Source organism: Pyxicephalus adspersus, chromosome 1 (genome assembly GCF_032062135.1).
Source record: "Pyxicephalus adspersus chromosome 1, UCB_Pads_2.0, whole genome shotgun sequence".
In the NCBI taxonomy this organism is placed as follows: Eukaryota; Metazoa; Chordata; class Amphibia; order Anura; family Pyxicephalidae; genus Pyxicephalus; species Pyxicephalus adspersus.
Window position 1 is genome coordinate 79,324,129 of NC_092858.1, and position 22,246 is coordinate 79,346,374.

The following is a 22,246-nucleotide window of genomic DNA, read 5'->3' on the forward strand; positions in this document are numbered from 1 at the left end:
GGACTCCATTTGGTGGAGCTGTTAATGGTGTCCAAGGACATTATTACCTGACACCGTTGAAGACTTTTTTTGATGTATTGGTCTCCGATATCCATATAATTGAATGCTAGAAAACATATCCATATTTACTTGACTACTGCCTCATAAAAATATAAAATTAGATTCACATTCCTGCTCAATATTTTACATAATCTTTAACTTTTATCTTACTTTGTTTAAAAATCATTTGCAGATCAACCATTCTGCCTTGGAAGAGGCTGTCAATGTTTTTTTTCAGTGAAAATAATCAGCTGTAAGACCACCACTGCACAGTCCAGTATGTGGATAGCAATGGGCAGTGTAGGTTATACAAACCAAGGTAGTAAGAGAGAAAAAAAAACAGTTCATTCCCATAGCCAGACCATCACTTTTAAGGAGTTGACTGGTACAGGATAGAAGGGCTGTGTAAATGTTTAACCAGGAATGGTGACATACCTTGAAGATCTCTCCTCTCCTTTCATGCTGCATGCAATATACAGAGACTGATATACTCAGTATTTAGAAGAGAAAAAAAATTGTAAATATTCATTATTTATTTATTAATTTTTTAAAGCAAAACTCCTGTTCATTTATAAGACCTGTCCATGGAGTATTCAAATAACCCATGTTCAATATGTGTAAAAGTACCTCTTAAAATTATTAAACTGTAATATAAGATATTACACAGCTCTGTACATATAATAGGGTTTGCAAATGAGACAGATACAAACAATAACACAGCAGGAAAGAAGTAGATGACACTGTCTGAAAGTTTACAATCTAAGAGAAGGCATCATAATCAAATATATCTTTTTTCTTCATTTTTTTTACATAATTTATGTGCTTTTTATTTAAATTTGCAATATAAAACCACAAAAACTACATTCATCAACTTTTTGTGCCTTTTTGTGCCTGATTGTGGCTGAACATTTCTCCTGTTAGTTAAACCCTACACTTCACAAAAAGACACAATGGAAATTTCAAATTTCCAACTCCCTGGACCAAGATTAGGGCTTGAGAAATGCACCCCTAATTCAAATACCTTTTTCTTTCAGACACCCTTGGTAATATTGTCAATACTGCAGACATAATGCATGACATTTAAAATAAAAATGCTAGAGCAATAGATAAAAAAGGTATTGTGTATTTTCCTAATGACCGGTACTTAACTGTACTGCCAGCATACAGAATAGACAAGAACCATCTTTTGTGAGGTAATTGGTTGGCAGCTGGCTGCCGCAAAAAAAGTCTTGCCCAGCTGGAAGCCAAGCACATATCATTCTGAGTGTGGGCAAGTCTATTGTGTCTGGCTACTAACCAACTGTCGTGCAACACATTTTGTTGGCTTTCTTGAAGCATTATTCAAGGAGTGGTAATTTTAAGGGTGTTATACATGATGAAATTGGGGAAAGGAGGGAGGAGGGCACAAATGACCTAAAAAGTAAATAACAGTTATTATTACCAATTAGAATGTGAACAATAATCTAATTAGCATAAACCAGGAGGAGGGATGGCAAGCTTTGCAGCACACAGAATGTATTACTTTTTTGCTAGGATTCTAGGACATCTGTTCTGAAAGATGGTGTATTAACTGTTTGTAAGCAGATATGTATTCATCACTAGAATCAGTCAACCTTTACATCCAAAATCATTTATTTTTACAGCTACTTTGTGTTCTTGAAAAACTTCAATTGCTGCAACATTTATTTAGAATGTAAATTCTTTTCTCATATATGTCAAATGATACATTTTGTCAGAATTGTTGCATAAAATGTCTTGTGATACAAATTACATACAAGCAAGGGGGTGTGATTTGATAGTGATCCTAATTTGGTCCCCAGAGGCATTTCACTCAAATTACTGAAACAAATGAAGATATTTGCAGGCAGCAAACACTGCAGCAACTCTGTTGTACTTGTTACCACAGTAACATTACATGAACAAAACAGACATTTGGAACAGAAATTTAGAATTACACACATTTACTAAATGTTCCAGCCTAAATGGCATTTGTAGTGCTTCCTTTGTAGATTTAGGAACAAAATCTGTCAAGACAGAAACAGGGAGGCCACTTTTCTAAAAGAGTTATTTGTTCCATAGTAAAAGTAGAAGGGGGATACCCGGAGAGCTTTTAAAAAACAGGTCAGCAATAGTTGCACCCATGTTATTATCCTATCTGGCGCATTAGAGTCACAATCACCTAGTGACCTGTATATTTAAAGTAATAATACCAAAAAAACAAACTAGTGCGATTTATTAGAGACCATTCATTTCAACAATCTACCTAGCTCAACAGTCATGTAAACTATTTTATACATATTATTTACCCGGAAAAGTCAGTATATGGTTGGGTCTCCCCAAGACTGCTTCTGGGCACCACCCTGTTGGATGTGATGTCAGCAGCCTCTGGGGTACTCTGGATGACACATAAAGGGAGGGACAGAGATGCTAGGTCAGCACAAACACAAAATAGACCTTCTGATAAGAAGCTGTGCTAAGAAATGGACTCTTCAAAGCAGTAAAACGTGCCAGCATATTCAGAAGCACATTTAAAATTATTTTTTATTATTATTTATTTTATTTACATTTAAATTATTTTATTTTGTGAAGTTAGCTGCAGTTTTCTGAGCTAGGAAAACGATTTTTAAAAGTGAATAAAAGATTGTGTGACATTAAAGCATACACTGTGCTCTATAAAATATGAACATTTGTATAATGCAGCAGAAATCTACAAACCTAAATCTTTATCTGTCTGGATATTTGCAAATCTTAGGTTTACGTCCAGTGTTCTCCCCAGCCCCTTTTAGCTCGGCACAGCACTCGGCACTTTTCAGCAACCACCCTGCTTGAAAAAATTTCCTTCTCAACAGTTTTCATTTTTCTTAAGTGGTGTCTTTTCACTACAGAGCCATCTATGCAATTATTCATTTTATATAAACACTTTCAGATCTAAAAGGATACTTGTGATTTAAGTGTGGTGGATTCATCAAGTCATTAAAACAGAACAAGCATTTTAAGCAACATCGACACTTTGCTTGCCAACATACTGATTTTTGTACATGCTGTAATTCAGACATGTCAAATTAGAATTGAGCATATTGCGGGGTCATTATGTCTATTGAGGGCACATTATTATATAGAAGAACTTTGGTAATAACATTTTCAATTTGCAGAGTTTTAGCCCATAAAACATGTTGAATTGAGACGTAACATTATTCCACGTATTTAGAGGAATAACTTTTGTGACCTAGTGAACAGTGGGGTCTCATTCAATTTAAATCCTTTAATCAGCTGAAGGCTAAAGTTGACCAAAAACACCAGTCTGACATTCCTACTTTAGGTAAAGGAGAAGTCCAGCCAAAAATCATTAATAAAAAAAAAATTAAAAAATTAAAATTACAAAAACAGCTTTTTTTATGCTTTATATTCTGCTTTAATGATCATTTCTCCATAGCAGTTGTAATGTAATTTTAAATTATATTGTAATAATTACAGGACTGCATTAAGCTTACACATCTGTGTATTTTTTTTTTACCTATCCAGAATTCAGCTTTAAACCTGCAGGAGTAAACCTGCACCCAGACACCACAAATAATGTACTAAATATTCTAAACAAGCCATAAAATCACTTTGTGGAGAAAATTATTGTTTATGGTGGCCTCAGATAAAAATCTACACCCATAATTTGTATACATTGTATACCACAGCGGGGAGGTCATACTTATCTTTCCCCTTCTGTCTTCATGGAGCAGAACAGGCTACTTGGCAACAATCTGTACAGCTATCACTCCACGGTATCAGCCATAACTATCCGAACATTTGTTTCAGGCGACAGTAATTGTAACAGTGTAACATGGCATAAGCTATTCAGACTCTAAAATCTTGTTTCAGTCAGCTTCTTTGTTGTGGTGTTTTGAGAATAAAAACTTACTAGCAACAATAAATTTTCTTTCAAAAATGCTCCTGTGACAGGGACTCAAATAAAAAACCACAGACTTATTGGAAAAAAATTATATTTTGGAAGAACGCACTACAGAAGGTGACAGAATTCCAAAATCAAATTACATGAAAATATACATCACATTTTTTTCTCTTTGTACATTGGGTGAAGATGGCAGAAGGAGAATAAAAACCATCATTAGAAGATGAGAGTCATGAAGAAAGAAAAAAAAGAAAAAGCAACAAAGTGTTGGGGGGGGGGCTGGGACAAACATTAATTCAAACCCTGAAGATACACTGAAACCTACACATGCATGCTTTCCTTCTTTCAAGTTCAAAACCAGGCAGCCAAAGACAGGTTGTACATATACATAATATGACTAGTAGTCACTGGGTGCTTCAATAAAAGCAGCAGGGTTTTAGGGGCTTATCGATGATCTGCATAAAGGCACTTCAGGAGTTTAATTACCAGAGGTTATTCCCCTTGGGGGTAAAATATCATGATCACTTTTTAAAAAAGGTAACCAAATTCCTGCAGTGACCACACATTGAAACATCAAATGAATTACACAAATCAATCTTAGAAGTTGAAACAAGGTCATTGCATACTGAGCCATTTCATGATTTGCTGTGGTAAAGGAAAAAAATTATATATAAGAGGAAAAAAATATATAAAATCTAAAATCCTGCTGCATCGAGTTAAAATTATTCATCAACATTGTGGCCTTTTCTGCATAGAGAAGACAGGTTTCAGGATCAGAAGGAAAATGCACATTTGAAAGACCTCATTGAGCACTTGCCAGAAAAGGAAGGTAAACCTAGATAGCTTGCAATCCACTAGACTTCCAGTCCTGCATGCCTTTAACATAGGTAGAGGGAACAAAAGGATCATCAAGAGATCAAGCTGAACAGATGATATGGGAAACTCCAACTACAAATGCTCTCTTCTTTTCCTTCATATTTTCTGCTCTTTATGCATTCTCAGAAGACTTTACATAAATTCATACCCTAACAATAAGAAAGCATTATTTGGTACAATGTGTTTTATGGATGTACATGAACAGTATATATATTATCCGGATCATGTTGTGCTATGTACAGGTCTGTACAATTCTTCCTGAAGTTTAAAGCAGTTCTTTAGACTTTGAAATGCGAAAATCACCTTTAAGTTGGCACTTGTTAGGCTCTTGTCAGCATTGATAACTGGCATGTTTTATTGCAACCCCGGTGCCAGCCAGCGTTTGCCAACTTATTACAACAAAAAGTCCAGCAAAAGGTGGGTAGAGTGCAGGAAAAACAGTGCCTTGTTTCCCAAATGGAGACCTTAAAACAAACAAAAAAATTGAATTTAGAAACATTCACAATTTATTTGACACAAGTAAATATGACCTTAATAGTAACCATAGTTTATATTGGTAAACGCTAGCAGAGTAGTTTAATACTACTTTGCAAACATTCACTCGATCCTGAAGAAAACCTGTGCTACACATGAAATAATGAACAAGAATAGCACATAGGCACTAATAATCTTTAGTCACAGCCAAAAAAAACAGAACAAAACAAAATCTCAATCCAGATTCCTGCAGCACAAGGCATTTAAATCCTGTGTTTTTTTTAAATAATTTTAAATAACTCCTAAATTGTTTATGTTAGGACAAAAGATTTGGGAAGCCTCCAGGCAGTGATGTACTGACAGATGATATAACTAAAGCTAGGTCTTCACAGGTGCAGGATATAAAAAAGTATTCAATACCTAGACTCCATTTAAAGTGTACCCAAACTCAGAAATTTCACTTTACATAAAAGGGTGGACAAAAGAAAAAAAAAATTGAATGGGAGCACAAAGCCTCCCAGGATACCTACATCACGCATCCTGGGCGTGTCGGGCATGCGCAGAAGGAGCATGTGCAGTGAGATCAGCAAGTTTCTTTCCAACCTACGTATCGGGTGACGTAGGTTGGAAAAAAACTTGGCGAAGATGGCGACGCACCAGCTCCGAGACGGATACTGGGACGACGTGGGAATCCAACGGAAGACACCTCTGCACCGGTCGACTGCGCTGCGGTTTTGAAAGTGTGTTTTTTTTTTCGTTTTGGGCACGTTTACTTCCTCTTTAAGCCCCATTTAGAAAACTCCCTAAAGAAGTTGTGTGCATGAATTTAATGAAACTGCCCATAAGTTTCGTCAAAAGTTTAAAATGCAATATGATCAGTTTGGAACTGCAAAGCAAATTTTAGGACATGTGTTGAAGGGACTCCATTTGAATCAAACAGGTTTTGCTTTCTCACACTCTGAGAATGCAAAACCCACTTCAGACAAGTCAAATGTGGTCCAAAAGGAGGTTTAACAGCAGGCAAAATGAACCTATAATAAAATTTTGAAATATATCAAGCATCTCAAACGGATATTTACCTTACTAAAAAAAGGCCAAAGCCCACTGACAAACACTCTCCTGTATTTTGTCACCACAATAGATGTGATCCTAAACTCAAAGAGATCCTGCAGAAAACAACTGTCAACAGTTTGACAAGCTGCATGCAAAGTATTTACTGAAGTTGACAGTTTGGGGCATTACTTTGGTGGTGACAAGATTTTGAAAAACAGCTGTGCAGTACTAGACAAGCTTTCCAGCTAAGATCACCGAAAATCTTTACATTATAAAAAAAAATGGAAGATGTTCCCAGGGTTTATTGCCATAAAGCAATTCAACTGGTGAATGCAAAATTGCCAAATTTACAAATTATTAGTAAAACTTTTAGTTTAAAAATCTCCAAAAGGCTGTGCCATCACTAAAGCAGCCCTTCATGCAAGTTTGGAGAGGTTAAATGTAGATATTGAAAATTGCAGGCATCAGTAAGGTTTAGCACTGCATGAAAGCTTGATGAAGTATGTGTCACCAGGACTGAAGATGAGAAGGAGGGGGAGGGGTGGAGGGGATGAAAGATTTAACCTCTGTTCCTGTTCTGTTACTGAAAAAACAAAGAGGTAATAAGAGATTACCCTGAAATTGTGAAGCTACTAGCTGATGCTTAAATGTCACTCAAAAGCAGTCTCTTGGCTTTTTCTTACACAGCGTGCAACTTTCCTTTTAAATTCTCCATTACGGTCTTCTCTCCATTCTTTCTATAAAGATAAAAAAAACAATCCATATATTTTATATGTTAAAATAACAGTGTTTACACAGCGCTTGTGTTTTTTTATTACTGGACTTAAACATTTATGTATTTTTTGTGTATGCCTACTTCTTGTTTGTAATAAAAAAGATTTTATTAGAGCAACTTTAAAATTTACATATCATATATACTCAAGCATAAACCAAAGGTCTTTGACTTAAAAACGCTATTAAAAAGAATTGTAATTAATAATTATGTGACGCCTAGTGGCATGTCCTGGATTTTCATTTTATTGAGATCTCCATTGTTTTAAAAGTTTTAAGTGGCAACTGAATTTAGGTATTTTTTTTCAAATAACAGTAGGCACATTCGGTTTATAATAAAGAGTATAATGCTCTGGGAAAAGCCATCTCATATTTACAATATTCAACTGAATTGTAGTTTGGGGTTCCCCTACACAAATTCGCTTGGGAAAGTGGGGGAGGGGGGACACACCGACATGTGCCAAGTGTACTTTTATAAATTAGGTCCTCATGCACGCACTAAATATAACTCATTACCTTGTCCGTTATATATGTCAGCTAAAAGATGTTGGGGTTAAGAGCAACCATGTGCCATTACCCTACAACTACAATCTCTAGGTATCAAATTTCATGACCAAACATTGAAAAACCATCAGAAATGGTAAACTGGTAAATCACAAAGAAAACCTACTGCTGCATCAACGTTGGCTGGGGAGTCTCCATTGGGATCTGCTAGCATAGAAATGACACTGATCATTATGGTTTCCACCGTATGAATAGGAAGCCAACGTTCTTCTGGTTTCTCATACCCATACTTATCCTCGCCAGGTTCATGAAGAATGGAAATGCACACATCACCATTTTTATCAACTAAAAGTAGAAAAAAAAATACATCAAAATAAGCACAGTATTTATTGCTTTTATACAATGTATAAAAGTGTGCTGTAAAATTTCCAACAAGCAGGTCAGGTCAAAAACCAATTGGCTTCTATGGCCAAACAATGTTCCCCAGATACTAAAGATATTGGTAAAAACTTTTCTTTTTTTTTACCATAATTTAGAGAAAAAAAAGATGTCCCCACATTTTGATATTTTAAACAAAACCCTATAGATGGATTTGCATGATTATGTTGCAACTTAAAGCAGAGCACCAGCATCAGCTTCAGTCTTGCACGATTGTACAGCCTTCTTTTCCTTAATTAAATATGATTTCATGGCACAGAATATAGTTCTTAGAAACTGCAGCAATATTAAATTCTTTGTGTACCATCCCCATAGATTAAAAAAAGCCACCTGCAAACGCATGGAAAGCCTAGAAGTTTCCACTACCAGATGTCAAAAACAAACTAATTGAATATTGAGCAAATTAACAATAAAAAAAAAAGTGCACAACGACTGGCCATGGGGGATAAACGGGGAGTTGAAGCTGGAAACCAACGACCACCCTGGTGGATCTGATTGGGCGATGATCGTTCGCCATCTATTGTGTGTATTGTCGTTCAGTGATCGTGGATGCTTCTGTGATACACGCCCCCTTCTTGCATCGTTTAAATGATCGTATCTAGTGTGTGTACATTATTGGGGGATTATCTTTGAACGATTGTATCATTACATCATGTACAGCATCGTGCACTATACGATCATTCAAAATAATCGGGAATAATTGTTGATCTGATGTTAATCGTTGATTTTTCATCGATAATTATTGCAAGTGTGTACGTAGCCTTACAGGGGTTATTATGACACAAACGGCTAGAAGCACTGGATTTGTCATGTGTTCACCTGCCTACATGTTTACCTTGTACCACCAAAACAGCTCTAACACATCAAAACATGGCTGCCCCAACATCCCTGAAGGTATTGTGTGATATCCATAATTAGTAATTTAAGTAAGCTCCCATTTCACCCATATCTCTTCTGTGGGTTCAGTCCAGAAAGGCCAGCCACTTCACCAAATCCACACCACCAAGTGTTAGGTACAAATGACCCCCCTTCTCAATGTGTCTAGCCCTAACATATTTGCCCTATTCAGTTGCTCCTTATGACCTATTCAGTTGATCCTTAGGTTTGCCCATTTTTCCCCTGCTTCCAACGAAACACAACAGCCTCTTGAACTTATGTCACACTAATTCAAGACTACAAAAATCCTCCACTAGATCTACCCATGCTCGCTGTCAAACATGATACTAATCCTGCAACCAGACCTGAACCCTAAAAAGGCATCTCTGCTTCTAAAAAAGCTCATCTTACTATGCAATCCTTCCTGTTTGCCTCATTAGAAACACCCGGAATACCAGTCTGCAAAGATGTTTTCTAAAATGATTGAAATATGTGGTAATGGAGCGAAGAAGACAATCCTCTATCAGTATGTAGGTATACAAAGATCAGAAGGCTAGATGTACAGAACAAAATTATGTAGCATAGACAAAGCTAAAAACTTACCATTTGGATGCCAGATTTCAGTTATAAATTTCATTTTTGGCGGCCTCAGGGGATAATCTCTTGGAAAGGTAAGATGAGCCTTGAATACTCCACCTTCACTGGAAAGTAAAACAAAAAAAAAACTCTATATTCAAAAACACAGCCAACCCATTTTGACAGAATTAATGCTGCTGAATTAATGCTATCAAGAATGTAAGTACAGTGTGGGTTACATAGGAGAAAGCACCAGGTAAGATGTTCTTTATGACTTGATATAAATATACTTATGCATGGACATGCAGATAAAATGGTATATTAAAGCAATACTTTGATACAGTTCTATTGCAGTAAGTGATCCCACTGGAGTAGGATACTGTGTTACAAAGACTGTAGTGAAGGGAAATTTCCCCATTAGATACACAAACAAAATGCAGAATGCTGGCGTTTCCCCTTCAGTGTACAGTGGATTTATATCATACAGTGGATTTATATCACACAGAAAAAAATAAGGTCCTATACAAAAACACCACAGTAAGGTCCCACATCCTCAGTCAATCATGGTGGGGATCATGTTGAACTTTCCCAGAATAAATTCCCCAACTTTAACCAGGGTTATACTTACTATAACGTATCTGGGGGGCCAATTATTAGCACTTCCCATCTGTATAGGTCATTATCATCTATTAAGCCTGCAGAGAACCCCTCTACTGGATTTTTATTTAGTTCTGTAAAAAGAACATACAAAGAATGATTGGTGATTGAGTGTTTTGTTGTATTTGTTGGTTAGAATGTTTTTTTTCACACAAGAATAAATAATGCATAAATGAATAGTACAAAAAACAAACAAACACAGATTTGAATTCAATCTTAGATTTCTGGAGTTGTCTTAGTTCTGGATAGTTACTGGTGGGTAAACTGATCATCTGCCCCTTATGTGCATTACATGACATGACATCTTTCAAGACTTAAACCTAAGAAAAAACTTAATTCCATCATGGCATTTGTGCAGAAGAGAGGGAGTCAGGTGGGGAGCCCTGGAAATAGTTTCTATTTTTAATGCAGGAGTACAGGAAGCAATGGGGCCCATTTACATTGAAAGTTGGGATTCTTCTGCAGTGTGCACAGCCTCTTAGGCCAAGCCTCCTTCACCACAAATTGCGACGGTCACATATCTATTATGTTATAATAAATTTCCTATCGCACGCGCATGTGTGTGTGTGTGTGTGTGTGTGTGTGTGTGTGTTCCTAGGGGGAAAAAAAAAAACACCCCCAGCGTTCAATGTAAACATACATTTTAAATGAACAGATATTATCTGCATTAATTGGTGTTTAATTTTATTAACAAAGATCACTAAACATGCATTGTTATCCCCATCCATATGTGCAAACTGAGCATTAGGCTGGCAAACTTATGATATACTGTAAAGGGACAATGTCATGAGAGATTAACAAGACTGACAATACAAAACTTTGCATTGAAATGCTAGATCCCTGACTGTTATTATAATATCCGGACTAATATGTTAACCGATTTGCTGACCTCAAACAAGTATTGTGAGAACTGGTTCTGATACTCATTTGCAGCATGCTTGTTCCATGACTGAGACAAAAATACTTAAAGACAGACACAAATACACAGTAGGCCAAAATGAAAAATGTGGACAAAAAACTGTGGGCTAACCTTGATATTTATCAAAAACAATATATCTAAAATTGAGGAAGGTCGCTAATGTCAACAGAGGAGCGCTTGTGGGTCCTGACTGACGTGCCAGCAAAGTATTCTGGGATTTGTAGTATTAGCCGTGCATGCTCTGTCTAGTAGACATTTGGTATTTTCTCGCGGGCCAGAAATAATTACAGTGCGGGCCAGATTTGGCCCACGGGCCTGAGTTTGACACCCCTGACCTAGACTATGCAAGATGTCCTCAAGGTAGGAAATATGGCAGACTGATTTATTGCAGCTTCTACTGCACACATGAAGCTCACAGTGTGCACTGAAATCAGAGTAAGCAAACTGAGCACAGGCGAAGAGCCCGGAGAACTGTGCTAGATATAAGATAAAGCTGTATTTTGAATATTGAAGTCATTAAACCTTTGTCTATTTAGAATTTGTTTTCAAACAAAGCAGAAGAAACAATAATTCAAAATATCACAACAACTCACATAAAGGAAGGAGGAAAGACATCAAAACACGAAGCCAATCACGAATAAAAGGGGACTGCTGCCACCTTGTGTAGATCAGTTTAGAAATTAAAAATATCTGTCAGAAGTCAGTATCTCAACACTTGCTGCACATTTCCATCAAGACCTTGAAGAGTCACAGTAAACAGATCTCTACATGATCAGTAACAGGATCTGAAATGCAATTGTATACATTCTGCAAGGACGGTGTAAGGGGCAACAGGTGCATTATATGCTACATGTCACATAGTTCTTAGTTTGAATTAAGACATTTCCAAGGCAGGTTCCTATTTATATCACAAGTACAATAACTAAGAGTAACGGAGAGCAAAGCAGGCGGGCTCTAATTTTAGTATGTCATGTGCATCTAGTTACACGAGTTTACAATATTGCAATATAACAGGAACATAATAGAAAAAACTGCATAAAAAATATGTTAATGACAGACTTGGCCAACTGCATATTTGTGGTTAAAAGGGCAAAGTTTGCAACAGCATCCAAGTGCTGGTTGTGTTAAACCCAGACATCAGGTTCTAAAGAGCTGGCTGAGCCACCACACAAAGTTATGGTGCTAAATTCAATACAAGGATGACTTGAAAGTACACCATGTTTTATCTAAGGATGGTCACACACAAATGTTTAATGGGGAACTAAAGTTCCACTTTTAACAAACTTTTGATCAGGCAGGTCATTATTACAGAAAAGGGGCAGGCGATGTCCCTTCTCCGATAATCCTTCATACCTGTGTGATTGCTCACTGGAACTGTCAAAAAAGCTGAAAGGGGGAAAAAAATCACTTTTTTAGCATTAACTCATATGGTACTTTTGCCTGCTGTATTCACTGGCCACTTAGTGGAGCTCAATCATTACAAGCCTGAAGCTAGCGTTATTTTAAGAGTGGTAAGCAAGCCGTAATCTTTAGCAAATTGATTTTTACATTGATTTGATCAATGATAGTTAAAATAACACAGTCTGTGTTTTAATAGAATTAGTATTCGTAAACAACGCTTACACAACAGGCTAAATACAGCTTGTTATGCACCATTGTGAATGTAGCCTTTAGAAATACTATTGAAGTTATGTAAGGCGCTATTAGGGCAACCTTGCTTGACTAGCAAAAAAAACCCATAGTCATGTCACTAACTGTCCCACAAAGGAGCTCACAATCTAATGTCCCTACTATAGTCATATGTGGTTAATGTAGTCTAAGGTCAATGTTTTTGGGATGTGGGAGGAAACCCACACAGACATGGGGAGAACATCAAAATACAAACAAAATGCAATATTATGGAAGTGTTTTTTTTTTACCTGCTAAAGGCTTTGTATTTATATCCATTTAATCTGCAAGCAAGTGAAGGCTGAGGATTACATTCTGTAAAATAACCCTGCTGACACCACACTGCCCCCAGAATCCTGATTGGAAAGTGATGGAGCAGTAGCAGAGTGATAAAGTTATCCCAATATATATCTTAAAATGACAGGTTTGCTGTAATACCCTCACCCTCCTGGAGATGCTGTATATGGGGATTATATTAGGCCGATATAAAGTCACATAGTTTAGCTTCTTTTTATATATTTAATGAATGGCTTCTTTCCAGTTTTAAAAACCTAAACAGCAAGGGAAATGTAGTGCTGTATTAGCAAGATGATTGTCTGTTTGTTTTGAATAAAGCGCACAGGCAGTGTTGCTGAGAGCTACATTCATACCCGTACAACAATACTTGTCTAGAATGAACTGAAGTGATCAGCAGAAAGACTGCAGCAGCCTCCATTATTCTAGAATGCTGGGGAAATACAAGTGTTAAATGCTGAACTGAAGCTCAGCTAGCTGCCTCGCTGGCTTCTTGTCTGTCCAGGCTTGTCATTCGACGTAACAATTCAACTATTAAATATGACTAAGCAGAAAAAATCCTTCTGGCTAAATTCAGAAGCTATGAGCGCTATCCAAAGTTTCCAAGTTTGTGCTTACAGTCACTAGCTAACCATTTGACTAGATTGAAATACAACACACTTATGCAAGCCTGAAAATCAGGAAAGGGCAGTGCCTGTACTGGTAACAGGTCTTTCTTCAAGATTTCCAGCAATGATTCACAGAGGAAAGGCTAAATAAAATAACATGAACTCCTTCACTATTCAGTTTTTTTTTGTTTTTATTACAAACTCCTTTGATAACGTTTTTCTCCACATTAACATGAAAACAAAGCAGCACCCAATTTTAAAAGCCTACAAGCTGCTATGAACAGCCAAATCTATCTGTAAATGTTTGAGGAAACCCAGCGTGCACCTGTCAATTCACTTCCCGGGATCTGCCGCCTCACTGCCTATTACACTAAGCCTAGAGAGAACCTGGCAAAAAATATGAACATATTTTACATATTCTGAACAAGCACATTCTTACTCACCGCTTTGTGGAGAGCCAGATTGTTATAGTGTACAACACACACTGGAATTTCAGGTTCATTATGAGCCCTTATTCACCTCTGCAGCTTTAGGTATTATGGAAAAATCTATTTAAAACTTAATTTATTATTAGCCCTTTTCTTTTTACTAGTACAAACAGCTAGAAGTATAATAATTTTAAAGCTTTAGAATTATTTTTATTGTCCAAAGTCAAGAAACAGGTGCACCAACTTTAAAACCAGCCTATTGTACCCTTCTGGGCAACCCAGCAATCCCCAGGATCTTAGAGGCATATACTGTAACATAGCACATTGCACAATACTTTTTCCAAAAAAAAAAAAACCCAACCCTTCATTGGTACAGGTGTCATGCTTGCTCTTTGGGAATGCAAAGGAAAAGTAAAAAGAAAGTGCATAATAAATAAGATATAAACAATATTTCATCATTAGCAGGTTCTTTTCTCTGTAAGCAGAATGTATTGCATACTTTCACATGCATTAGCATCATAAAATACATTTTGTGATAGCATTCCCTGAAGCCAGAATACAGAGGAAGCTGTGCACATTTTGTACTTTGCTGTAGAATCATGTTTACCAAGTAGCAAAAGGCGTTCTGCAGAATATACGGGCTCAGCACACCAATGTAACTAAATACCATGAGCAAGCAAAGATCAGCTAAACTAGGCTGCATCCGGTGTTGGATCACTAGTAGCGGGCAGCAGCAGATAGATCAGCTAACAAAACATTTGGTAATCCGGTGCCACACTTGCTAGGTATTTACCAGAGACACCAGTCATCAGAAGAATTTGATCACAATAAAAGAGGAGGACAGGGGCACAGTAATGCAGTATGTACAAGCCAGCTGCAAAGGGACATTTTCAGAAAACACAGGTCAGCGTTGTTTACAGCGTATTAAATGGACCTTGCATGCTCAAATGAAATAGACTCAATATAGCATGGCCGCTGTATTTCTATGAAATTCAAGAGCAAATTTGTGGTCCTTTGTCCATTTGGAATAATAGCATAACATTAAATTTAAAATAATTACCCAATTATTAGAAATGGTAGACTTCTCGGAAAACTTTATATCTGGTAACATATTCCCAGCAGAACAAGAAGTAAAATCTCACAAAACAAAGCCCTTCATAGATTTGATTTAGATCTTCAGTCAAGTTTTTTTTGGCTGCCTGTGCCTCCATTGGGGAAGTGTGCCCTCCTGCTGTCTGCGATCCACCCTTCTGCTTGTAATGGTGATCCTTGCCACTAAAACAGAAAGTGAAGGGCAATGCAAAACCTAAGGCTATCCCCAGAACAAAATATTTTTTGTTCCTCATGTTTTAACAATGACTTTCAAACTTTGGGGAATTTCCAATAACTTCCTCTTGCATCTTTCCCACAGGTAGTAAAGGAAATGTCACCATTGGTACACTCTAACCTTAAAACCTTTTAGTTTATTTCCAGTGACAGGAGAACAAATCAATGCTGTACACAGGGGCTGTTCTTTGGGTGGACTAATGAACAATGTCAGGGGACTGCCGTACACTTGCTATATTTTTGCCTGAAATGAACATGACTATCTCTGGGACAATCATCCAGCGCTCCTCTCCAAATATCTATACTTGCCTAGATTGCAACACAGATGCCTGCAATGTTTATATTTCTCTGTTCTGGTTTATTCATCCAAAGCTCCCATACACAGGATAGGAGGTGATGTGTTCCAACCCCACGGAATTCTATGGAATGAACTGTAAACATGTGGACATGAAGGAGCCAGTATGGAATATAAACATTACTGCAGCTAGTACGGTATAGGGATGGGGTGAGCTTCATCCAACAACAGTATTTAGTTAGTTTAGTTGTATTTTCTCCAGTATTTTCCTAAAGCAATAAAATAGGTCACATTAAAATTATCGCACTCACAACTGATAATATTACTTTGCCAATAGAAGAGCTGAAAAGTTCTGCAGCAGTTTGAAGCAATATTAGTGATCAGTAATGTCCCCCTGGTGTCTTTGATGCACTGCATCACTTCTCAGTCTCCGCTTGTTTTACATTCTAGATGGATAGGATTTCCCACAGGAAAAGGAACATCCTTACTAGGGACCCTTATTCACACACCCACCTAAAAGAAAAGCTTCCAGCATTAACTTTTATCCTTTTTCAGCACCACTGGCTGTGTACAGCTCAATTTCCTACATGACAGCCATATTTATTCCATTTACTCAGCCTGAAAACATCTACATAGTGACCACTTTCTGTGTATTTATTAGAACACATAGCATGCAAATACATCCCTACACAGCCCTAGGGCTTGTTCAGAACAGAGGTTTTTCAAAATTTTTAAAATGCTTGCAAAAATCAGTTAGCATTGGACTGAATAAGTCCATTCATTATCCTTCATTTACAGGCGGCAGCATTTCCATGCAGTTTTCTAGACCCTCAATGCAGCGTCCATGGGCGGATTGCCACCTCTGCCCCCTCCATAGACTTTAATTATTGGAAGTATTATAAGCCTAAAAAGACTTTTAAGGTATTTGCAACTGTCTTTACAGGTGTTTAGGGGCTAGTTTTTTTTTAACTAGGCTTTAAAAAAAAATGCCTCATGACTCATATACAGGGAGTTACAAAGGCCTACAAAAACCGGTGTTTTTGCCTGAAAAGAGAGAACATCCGCAATTTTGTTTGCGGATGTTCTCTCTCAAAGTTTAACAGATTATCACACTTTGAACAAGAAAACCCTCCCAGTAACACAAAGCAACTTGTTCCACAGGTCAAACAAATAAAATATTAACCTTCCAAAAGTGCACAGGGAATGGAACAAAAACAAAAGTTATAGATCACAATGTGCGGCTTTACTGGCTATTGGGCAGATTTCTTTTGAATGCATTTTTATTAACTTTCATCCCAAGGTTATAGGAGTAGCAAAAATACTAAATTGATGAAAATTATTTTTGTAGACTTTTGATGTTTTTCTGGTAAGTGACGGGCAATGCATGCTGCAATATTACTAGGACTTTTTGGATAAAAATGATAAATAAAGAGGTCATTGAGAGCTGCTTGTCAGCAACATACTGGAGCTTTCATTTCAGAGAAGTAATGCAGTGTTCAGTAACAGGTGAAATACGTATGTGGGACTTTTTTGTTCTTAGCTCAAGCTTTGCACATTGAACTATTCACAGCCTCACAAATCACAACCAAGACCTAACTCTAATATTTAGTCTTTACCACTTCTGACACACTATGAAGACCCCAGTTTGAAGCACTTAAAAAAAATGGGGCATCTGAAATGTGCTGCCAAAGCTTTTCATTAAAAAGCATTGGGCAGTCTGCATGGATACTTCAACTTTAATTTTAATGCTGTGGGATTGCTAAGTGAAGCAAAGCATCCCAATGCATCTATGGAGGATACATGGGGTACGTGGGGGGAATAAAAAAAATGAATTTTACAAATCAATAGAGACGTTAGTATGGACTTGTTTTTAGGGTGCTTTTGCTGCTTGTTAGGAATATGCAAATATTTTTCTGTGTATAGATTGGGCACGTATTCACATTCATGGTCTACCCATCCTGCATTGCATTGAAGTAATCTGAGTTCTTTAAGCTTTGCACAACCCAAACCTTAGCTAATTTTAGGGGTAACAGAGGGCACTCGCATGGTGCTGCACACCTGAATAGCATCTGTAACACGGACATCAATGTTGGTCCCATGCAGGAAAATTAACCCCAATTCAGCACGTTCAAGAAGTCATCACACACAAAAACTTAAACACAATAAAGAATAAATACATTTAATCCCTCCAGTGCTCCCCATCACTGATTTGTATGTTACAAAAGCAAGTACAAACATCAATTGCGTACAAAAGAAAAAACTATGGTACACAGTAAGACAGAAAAAACCCCTAAAAATGAGGTGATTATGCTTTTAATAACAGAGGAGTATGCTATAGTCAGCACACTCATTTGTATGCTCAGCCAGCTTTTAAAACTATCCTAACTATTGCAGCAGCATTGTGTGGTACTTGGTATGAATTATTAGTTATTAATTATTAACTACATATTAATTTATTCATTAACACTAACAATGTGTTTAGCATTAATACCACTGAACTATGGTGTATATAAAAATTATTTCCCTGGCACCGGAAGGGTTAAATGATAGTTTTCATTTACAAAACAGTTATAAAGCAACTTGACTTTTCTTAGTCCGCACCCTAAAATCTTCCTTCCTTTCCATGACTGCTGATCACAGCAATCTGATGTCATATTGTACAAAGCAAAACCAGCAGTCCTGTGTTATAAAGCAAGGACCACAAGGGTCAGACCACAACACTGTACATAGGGAGCACAAAGAATGCAAGAGAGACCCACTGCAAGGGCAGCATTGTCATATCCACAGAGTTCTGCTTTAAACCACCCAATAATATATATATAGAGGGACAAGTTGGGGGGGGGGGGGGGGTGGAGATCATGAGTACAGAAAGAATTTTCTTCAAAAGAGAAAAGGAAACTGTTTCAATAGGCATTCAGTGAGCTTTACAGAAAACATGCTGCCATTTGTGTCCATATACACATTATATTTACATCATTTACAACCATATGTTTCTTCACACTAGTTAGCTCAAGGTCTTACATGCATGGTGTAGTTTAGCACTCGGCTGTGTGCAGCGTCTTCAGCCGCGAGGACAATGTAAATCCTGCACATGTGTAGGGTTACATCATCCAATGAGAGAAGAGGAGTGCCAGATTCCCAGGGGTTACATCATCCAATGAGAGAAGAGGACTGCTAGATTCCAAGGGGTTACATCATCCAATGACAGGAGTGCCAGATTCCCAGTGGTTAGATCATCCAATGGGAGAAGAGCATTGCCAGAAGTCTGCAATGAAGATGTCACTTACTATGAATACAGTGATGGCAGATCCCGTCATTGCTGCACGGCCACTGCACAGAGATAAGTACGTGCCATGATCAGCAAGTATGCCCTATGCTGAGCATATTTCCTGGTTATGGCACAAGCTCACCGCCCACCATTGAGTTTGGTGCCACTTTAATTGAAAATCCCCAAATTTTTCCTAGACTATATTACCATTTTAATATTCTGTAGAGTATGGCCACCCTAACTCAATACACAAATTATTACATGATATCTTGGTTATTTATCAACACAAATTTAAAGCATGTCAGCTTCATGTAATGTTTGCAGATATTGACCTGCTGACAGAATGACAAGTCTATAATAAAATACAGCTACAGGGCCACTTCTGACAGCAATATGAGCTACACAGGACAAGCCTGGGGTACAGATTCCATACGTGTCACACCGAGCTATACTGCTTACATTTACTTTCAGGAAAAGTTACAGAGAAGATTTCTATCAGATTTGGAAAAGCACGCCATTGCAAGTGTATGACAGAAAAGTGTGTGTTGACCTGGTACCATATACACCACCTATACTGACAGCATACACACAGCGGGCTTGCCAGGCAAGCAACATTTCCGTTTTCTTCCTATTATTCCTAATTCTTAAAATATTTTACAGAAATATTTTTGTATTGCAAAGCTCTGAAGGAATCATGGGATGAAATGTGCCTGGAAGAGTTACTCATCGACATACTCACTGCCATTGCTGCAATGTACACAAGTGCACAGGAAGTGGAATGACAACAAAGGAATTAAACATTTTAATGACAACTGTTTAGAATGTACAGCACTTTGCTATACTAAAAGTAAATCAGCTGGCATCTGCATGAATGTAAAGGGTGCATAAAGGACAGTGGTAAACCCAGAATTTTTTAAAGCCGGGTGGCGGCCCTGTATTGTGCCCTAACTCTTCAGAAACTACCCAAAACATTCAGATGATTACTGAAAAGTGCCAGGTGGTGCCCCCAGCTAAAAGGGGAGAACACTGAAGGAGCTTTACAAATGTTTTTAAAAAGTCACCAGAGCTAATCCTGTGAAAATATAATTACTTTAATCAGCTATGAGGGATGGAGTGGCCATGTCCCGCTTCCAAGAGAAAGGTCCCTGCACACCCACTGACCATGTCCCCCCCTCCCCCCATAAAATTGCCCTCTGACAGGAGTCACCCCTGCCCCCAATAGAATGCCTTGCTGACACGAGTGCCATGTGCCCCTCCCCCCATAAAATTCCCTTCTGAAAGGAGTGTCATGTCCCCCCCTCCATAGAATTCCCTGTTGACAGGGGTGCCATGTGACCCCCCTCCCAAAAAAAAAAAAAATCTCCTCTGACAGGAGTGTCATGTCCCCTCCCCCCTCCATAGAATCCCCAGTGACAGTCGCAAGCACATGTCTCTTTAAAGCTCCCAGCACATGTAAGTGCATTGTGAGGCCCCAGTGTGAGGGGTCAGTGCGCATGCGCAGAGCGGCGGCCGGGGCTGTGTGTCACTGGCAGTCAGAGCCCCCGGGTAACACCAGCCAAGGGCTGACACACAAAGGGGAGAACAACACCAAACAGCGCTCCGTACCGGAAACCAGCAACATTCAGCCATGCACAACCACAAACTTTACCTACAGGCTGCACCTGGGGCTGACTTGCCACACACACTATATACACACACATTATTATTAATATACACACACATTATATGCGATCTACACAGGGGTCCTGACAGGCTCTATGGGGGAATAACAAAGAGGCGCCCATACTGGGCTGAGCCCCGTCCGGGTGAACAGAGGGGATTCCCCCTGCCTGGGATATGACGACAGCGAATGGCCCCCCCCCCCCCCCCGCTCTGTCTGCACTGGCGGCCCTGCCCGCCGCTCTCACCCTCTAACAACAGCCCCCTCCCCCTCCCTATAGCCTTACTGCCCCCCTCCCCCTCTTCACAGCGCACCCATCTGCCCCGGGGCCCCTTCTAACCCGACATGGGGCAGCCCACACAGAAGTTAGGCATACACTGCCACCACCGTCCCCTTTATGAGCAGCCCGGCTCCCTGCCCTCGTCACCCCGGGAGGGGGCACATTACCTGCTAGCTGCCTCCTGAGTAGGAGCGCTGACTGCGGCTCCGTCATGCTGTACGGATGGGATCGGAGCTGGCTGACAACAGGCGACCCAGAAGAGGAGGGGGAGCAGCTGGTCCGAGCCGTCACCTCTTTCTCCCTCCCCGGCTCCTCACTCTCTGTCCTCTCACTCTGCGCTCAGCACACACCGAGCATGCGCGGACATGGCCCTTCCCCCACACCGTGACCTGTGCGATGGGGGGGAGGAAATAAGGCGCCGCCATCTTGGGGAGGTCGGATTACGGTAGACATTTTAGGAAGGTCAGGCGGAGCTGCGCAGTGGTGGCGGGGGGCTTGTTGGCTCTGGGATGAAGAAATGTCAGGAAAATGATAATTATATGTAATGTGCTCAGCTGATATGTGACACACATTGCTGTCCCATATTACAATTCATGCTGAGTTACACTTTATTCCCCAGGCTTCATTCACCAGCACATTCACCAGCAAGTCTGTTTACCTATTATCCCCCTTCCCCATTACAAACATCTGCAGTAATACACCTATTAGAAAAGCAAATAAAACATACATACCCGGCTCCTATGATTTCTATGCTGCAGCACCATAGTGCCATCCGGAGCTGTCTCCTCATTTAGGGAACTTTTTGTTTTTATGTACATTTTTGGCATAGAGAGATGATAAATGGGGATTAATAATGATCTTTGCATTTTTAGAGATTTCAAAACAATCAGTGAAATAAATGAATCTACCTGCTTGCCATCTGTCTATTTTTTACTATTAGTTCCACTTTTAGTGTCCATATTTGTACTTTATTAACAGTTTAAGATTTATATAGAAGTTAGAGGATCAGCATTACAAACTGTTTCCCTCAATCTAACAAAATCTTTCCGATAATGAGCCAGCTTACACATTTGGGCACTCTTCTCTTCTCACCTGCTTTGCTATATCACTGGTATTTAACTCTGAACTTTAATAAAAAAATCCTCTACAGGTGGAAAGCCATCGAAACTTCCTAGTCCAGTGGGCTCCGCTCCGTCCTATTTTCCTTCTCTGTCTCATCACAGCAACGCCATCTTCTTCCAGGCACTAGATCCAGGAAAACCCCTTCTGCACATGTCCGTCATGGGGCATTCGCAGAACAAGCAGCATCCTGGCATACGTGATGTGGGGTAAAAA

The 22,246-nt window shown here is 38.8% G+C and overlaps 1 protein-coding gene across 1 annotated transcript; it reads right to left on the reverse strand.

Annotated features, from left to right (window-relative positions):
• Window positions 1–4,014: 4,014 nt before the first annotated feature.
• On the reverse strand, window positions 4,015–21,257 carry UBE2G1 (ubiquitin conjugating enzyme E2 G1). Its single transcript, XM_072415674.1, has 6 exons — window positions 21,079–21,257; window positions 10,137–10,239; window positions 9,536–9,633; window positions 7,785–7,963; window positions 6,958–7,080; window positions 4,015–5,280 (listed from the first exon to the last, which is right to left on the reverse strand). Exons 1-5 carry the CDS (start codon window positions 21,122–21,124, stop codon window positions 6,994–6,996), a joined length of 513 nt encoding a protein of 170 aa, XP_072271775.1. The 5' UTR covers window positions 21,125–21,257; the 3' UTR covers window positions 4,015–5,280; window positions 6,958–6,993.
• Window positions 21,258–22,246: the final 989 nt, after the last annotated feature.

Bases quoted from the DNA above. Each gene is read 5' to 3' on its own strand.
- UBE2G1 (XM_072415674.1), bottom strand. From the start codon at position 21,124: ATGACGGAGCCGCAGTCAGCGCTCCTACTCAGGAGGCAGCTAGCAG. The intron at 10,240-21,078 runs GTAATGTGCCCC...TTCTTTTTACAG, and splicing joins ACTCAGGAGGCAGCTAGCAG to AACTAAATAAAAATCCAGTA. The intron at 9,634-10,136 runs GTAAGTATAACC...TTTACTTTCCAG, and splicing joins GGCCCCCCAGATACGTTATA to TGAAGGTGGAGTATTCAAGG.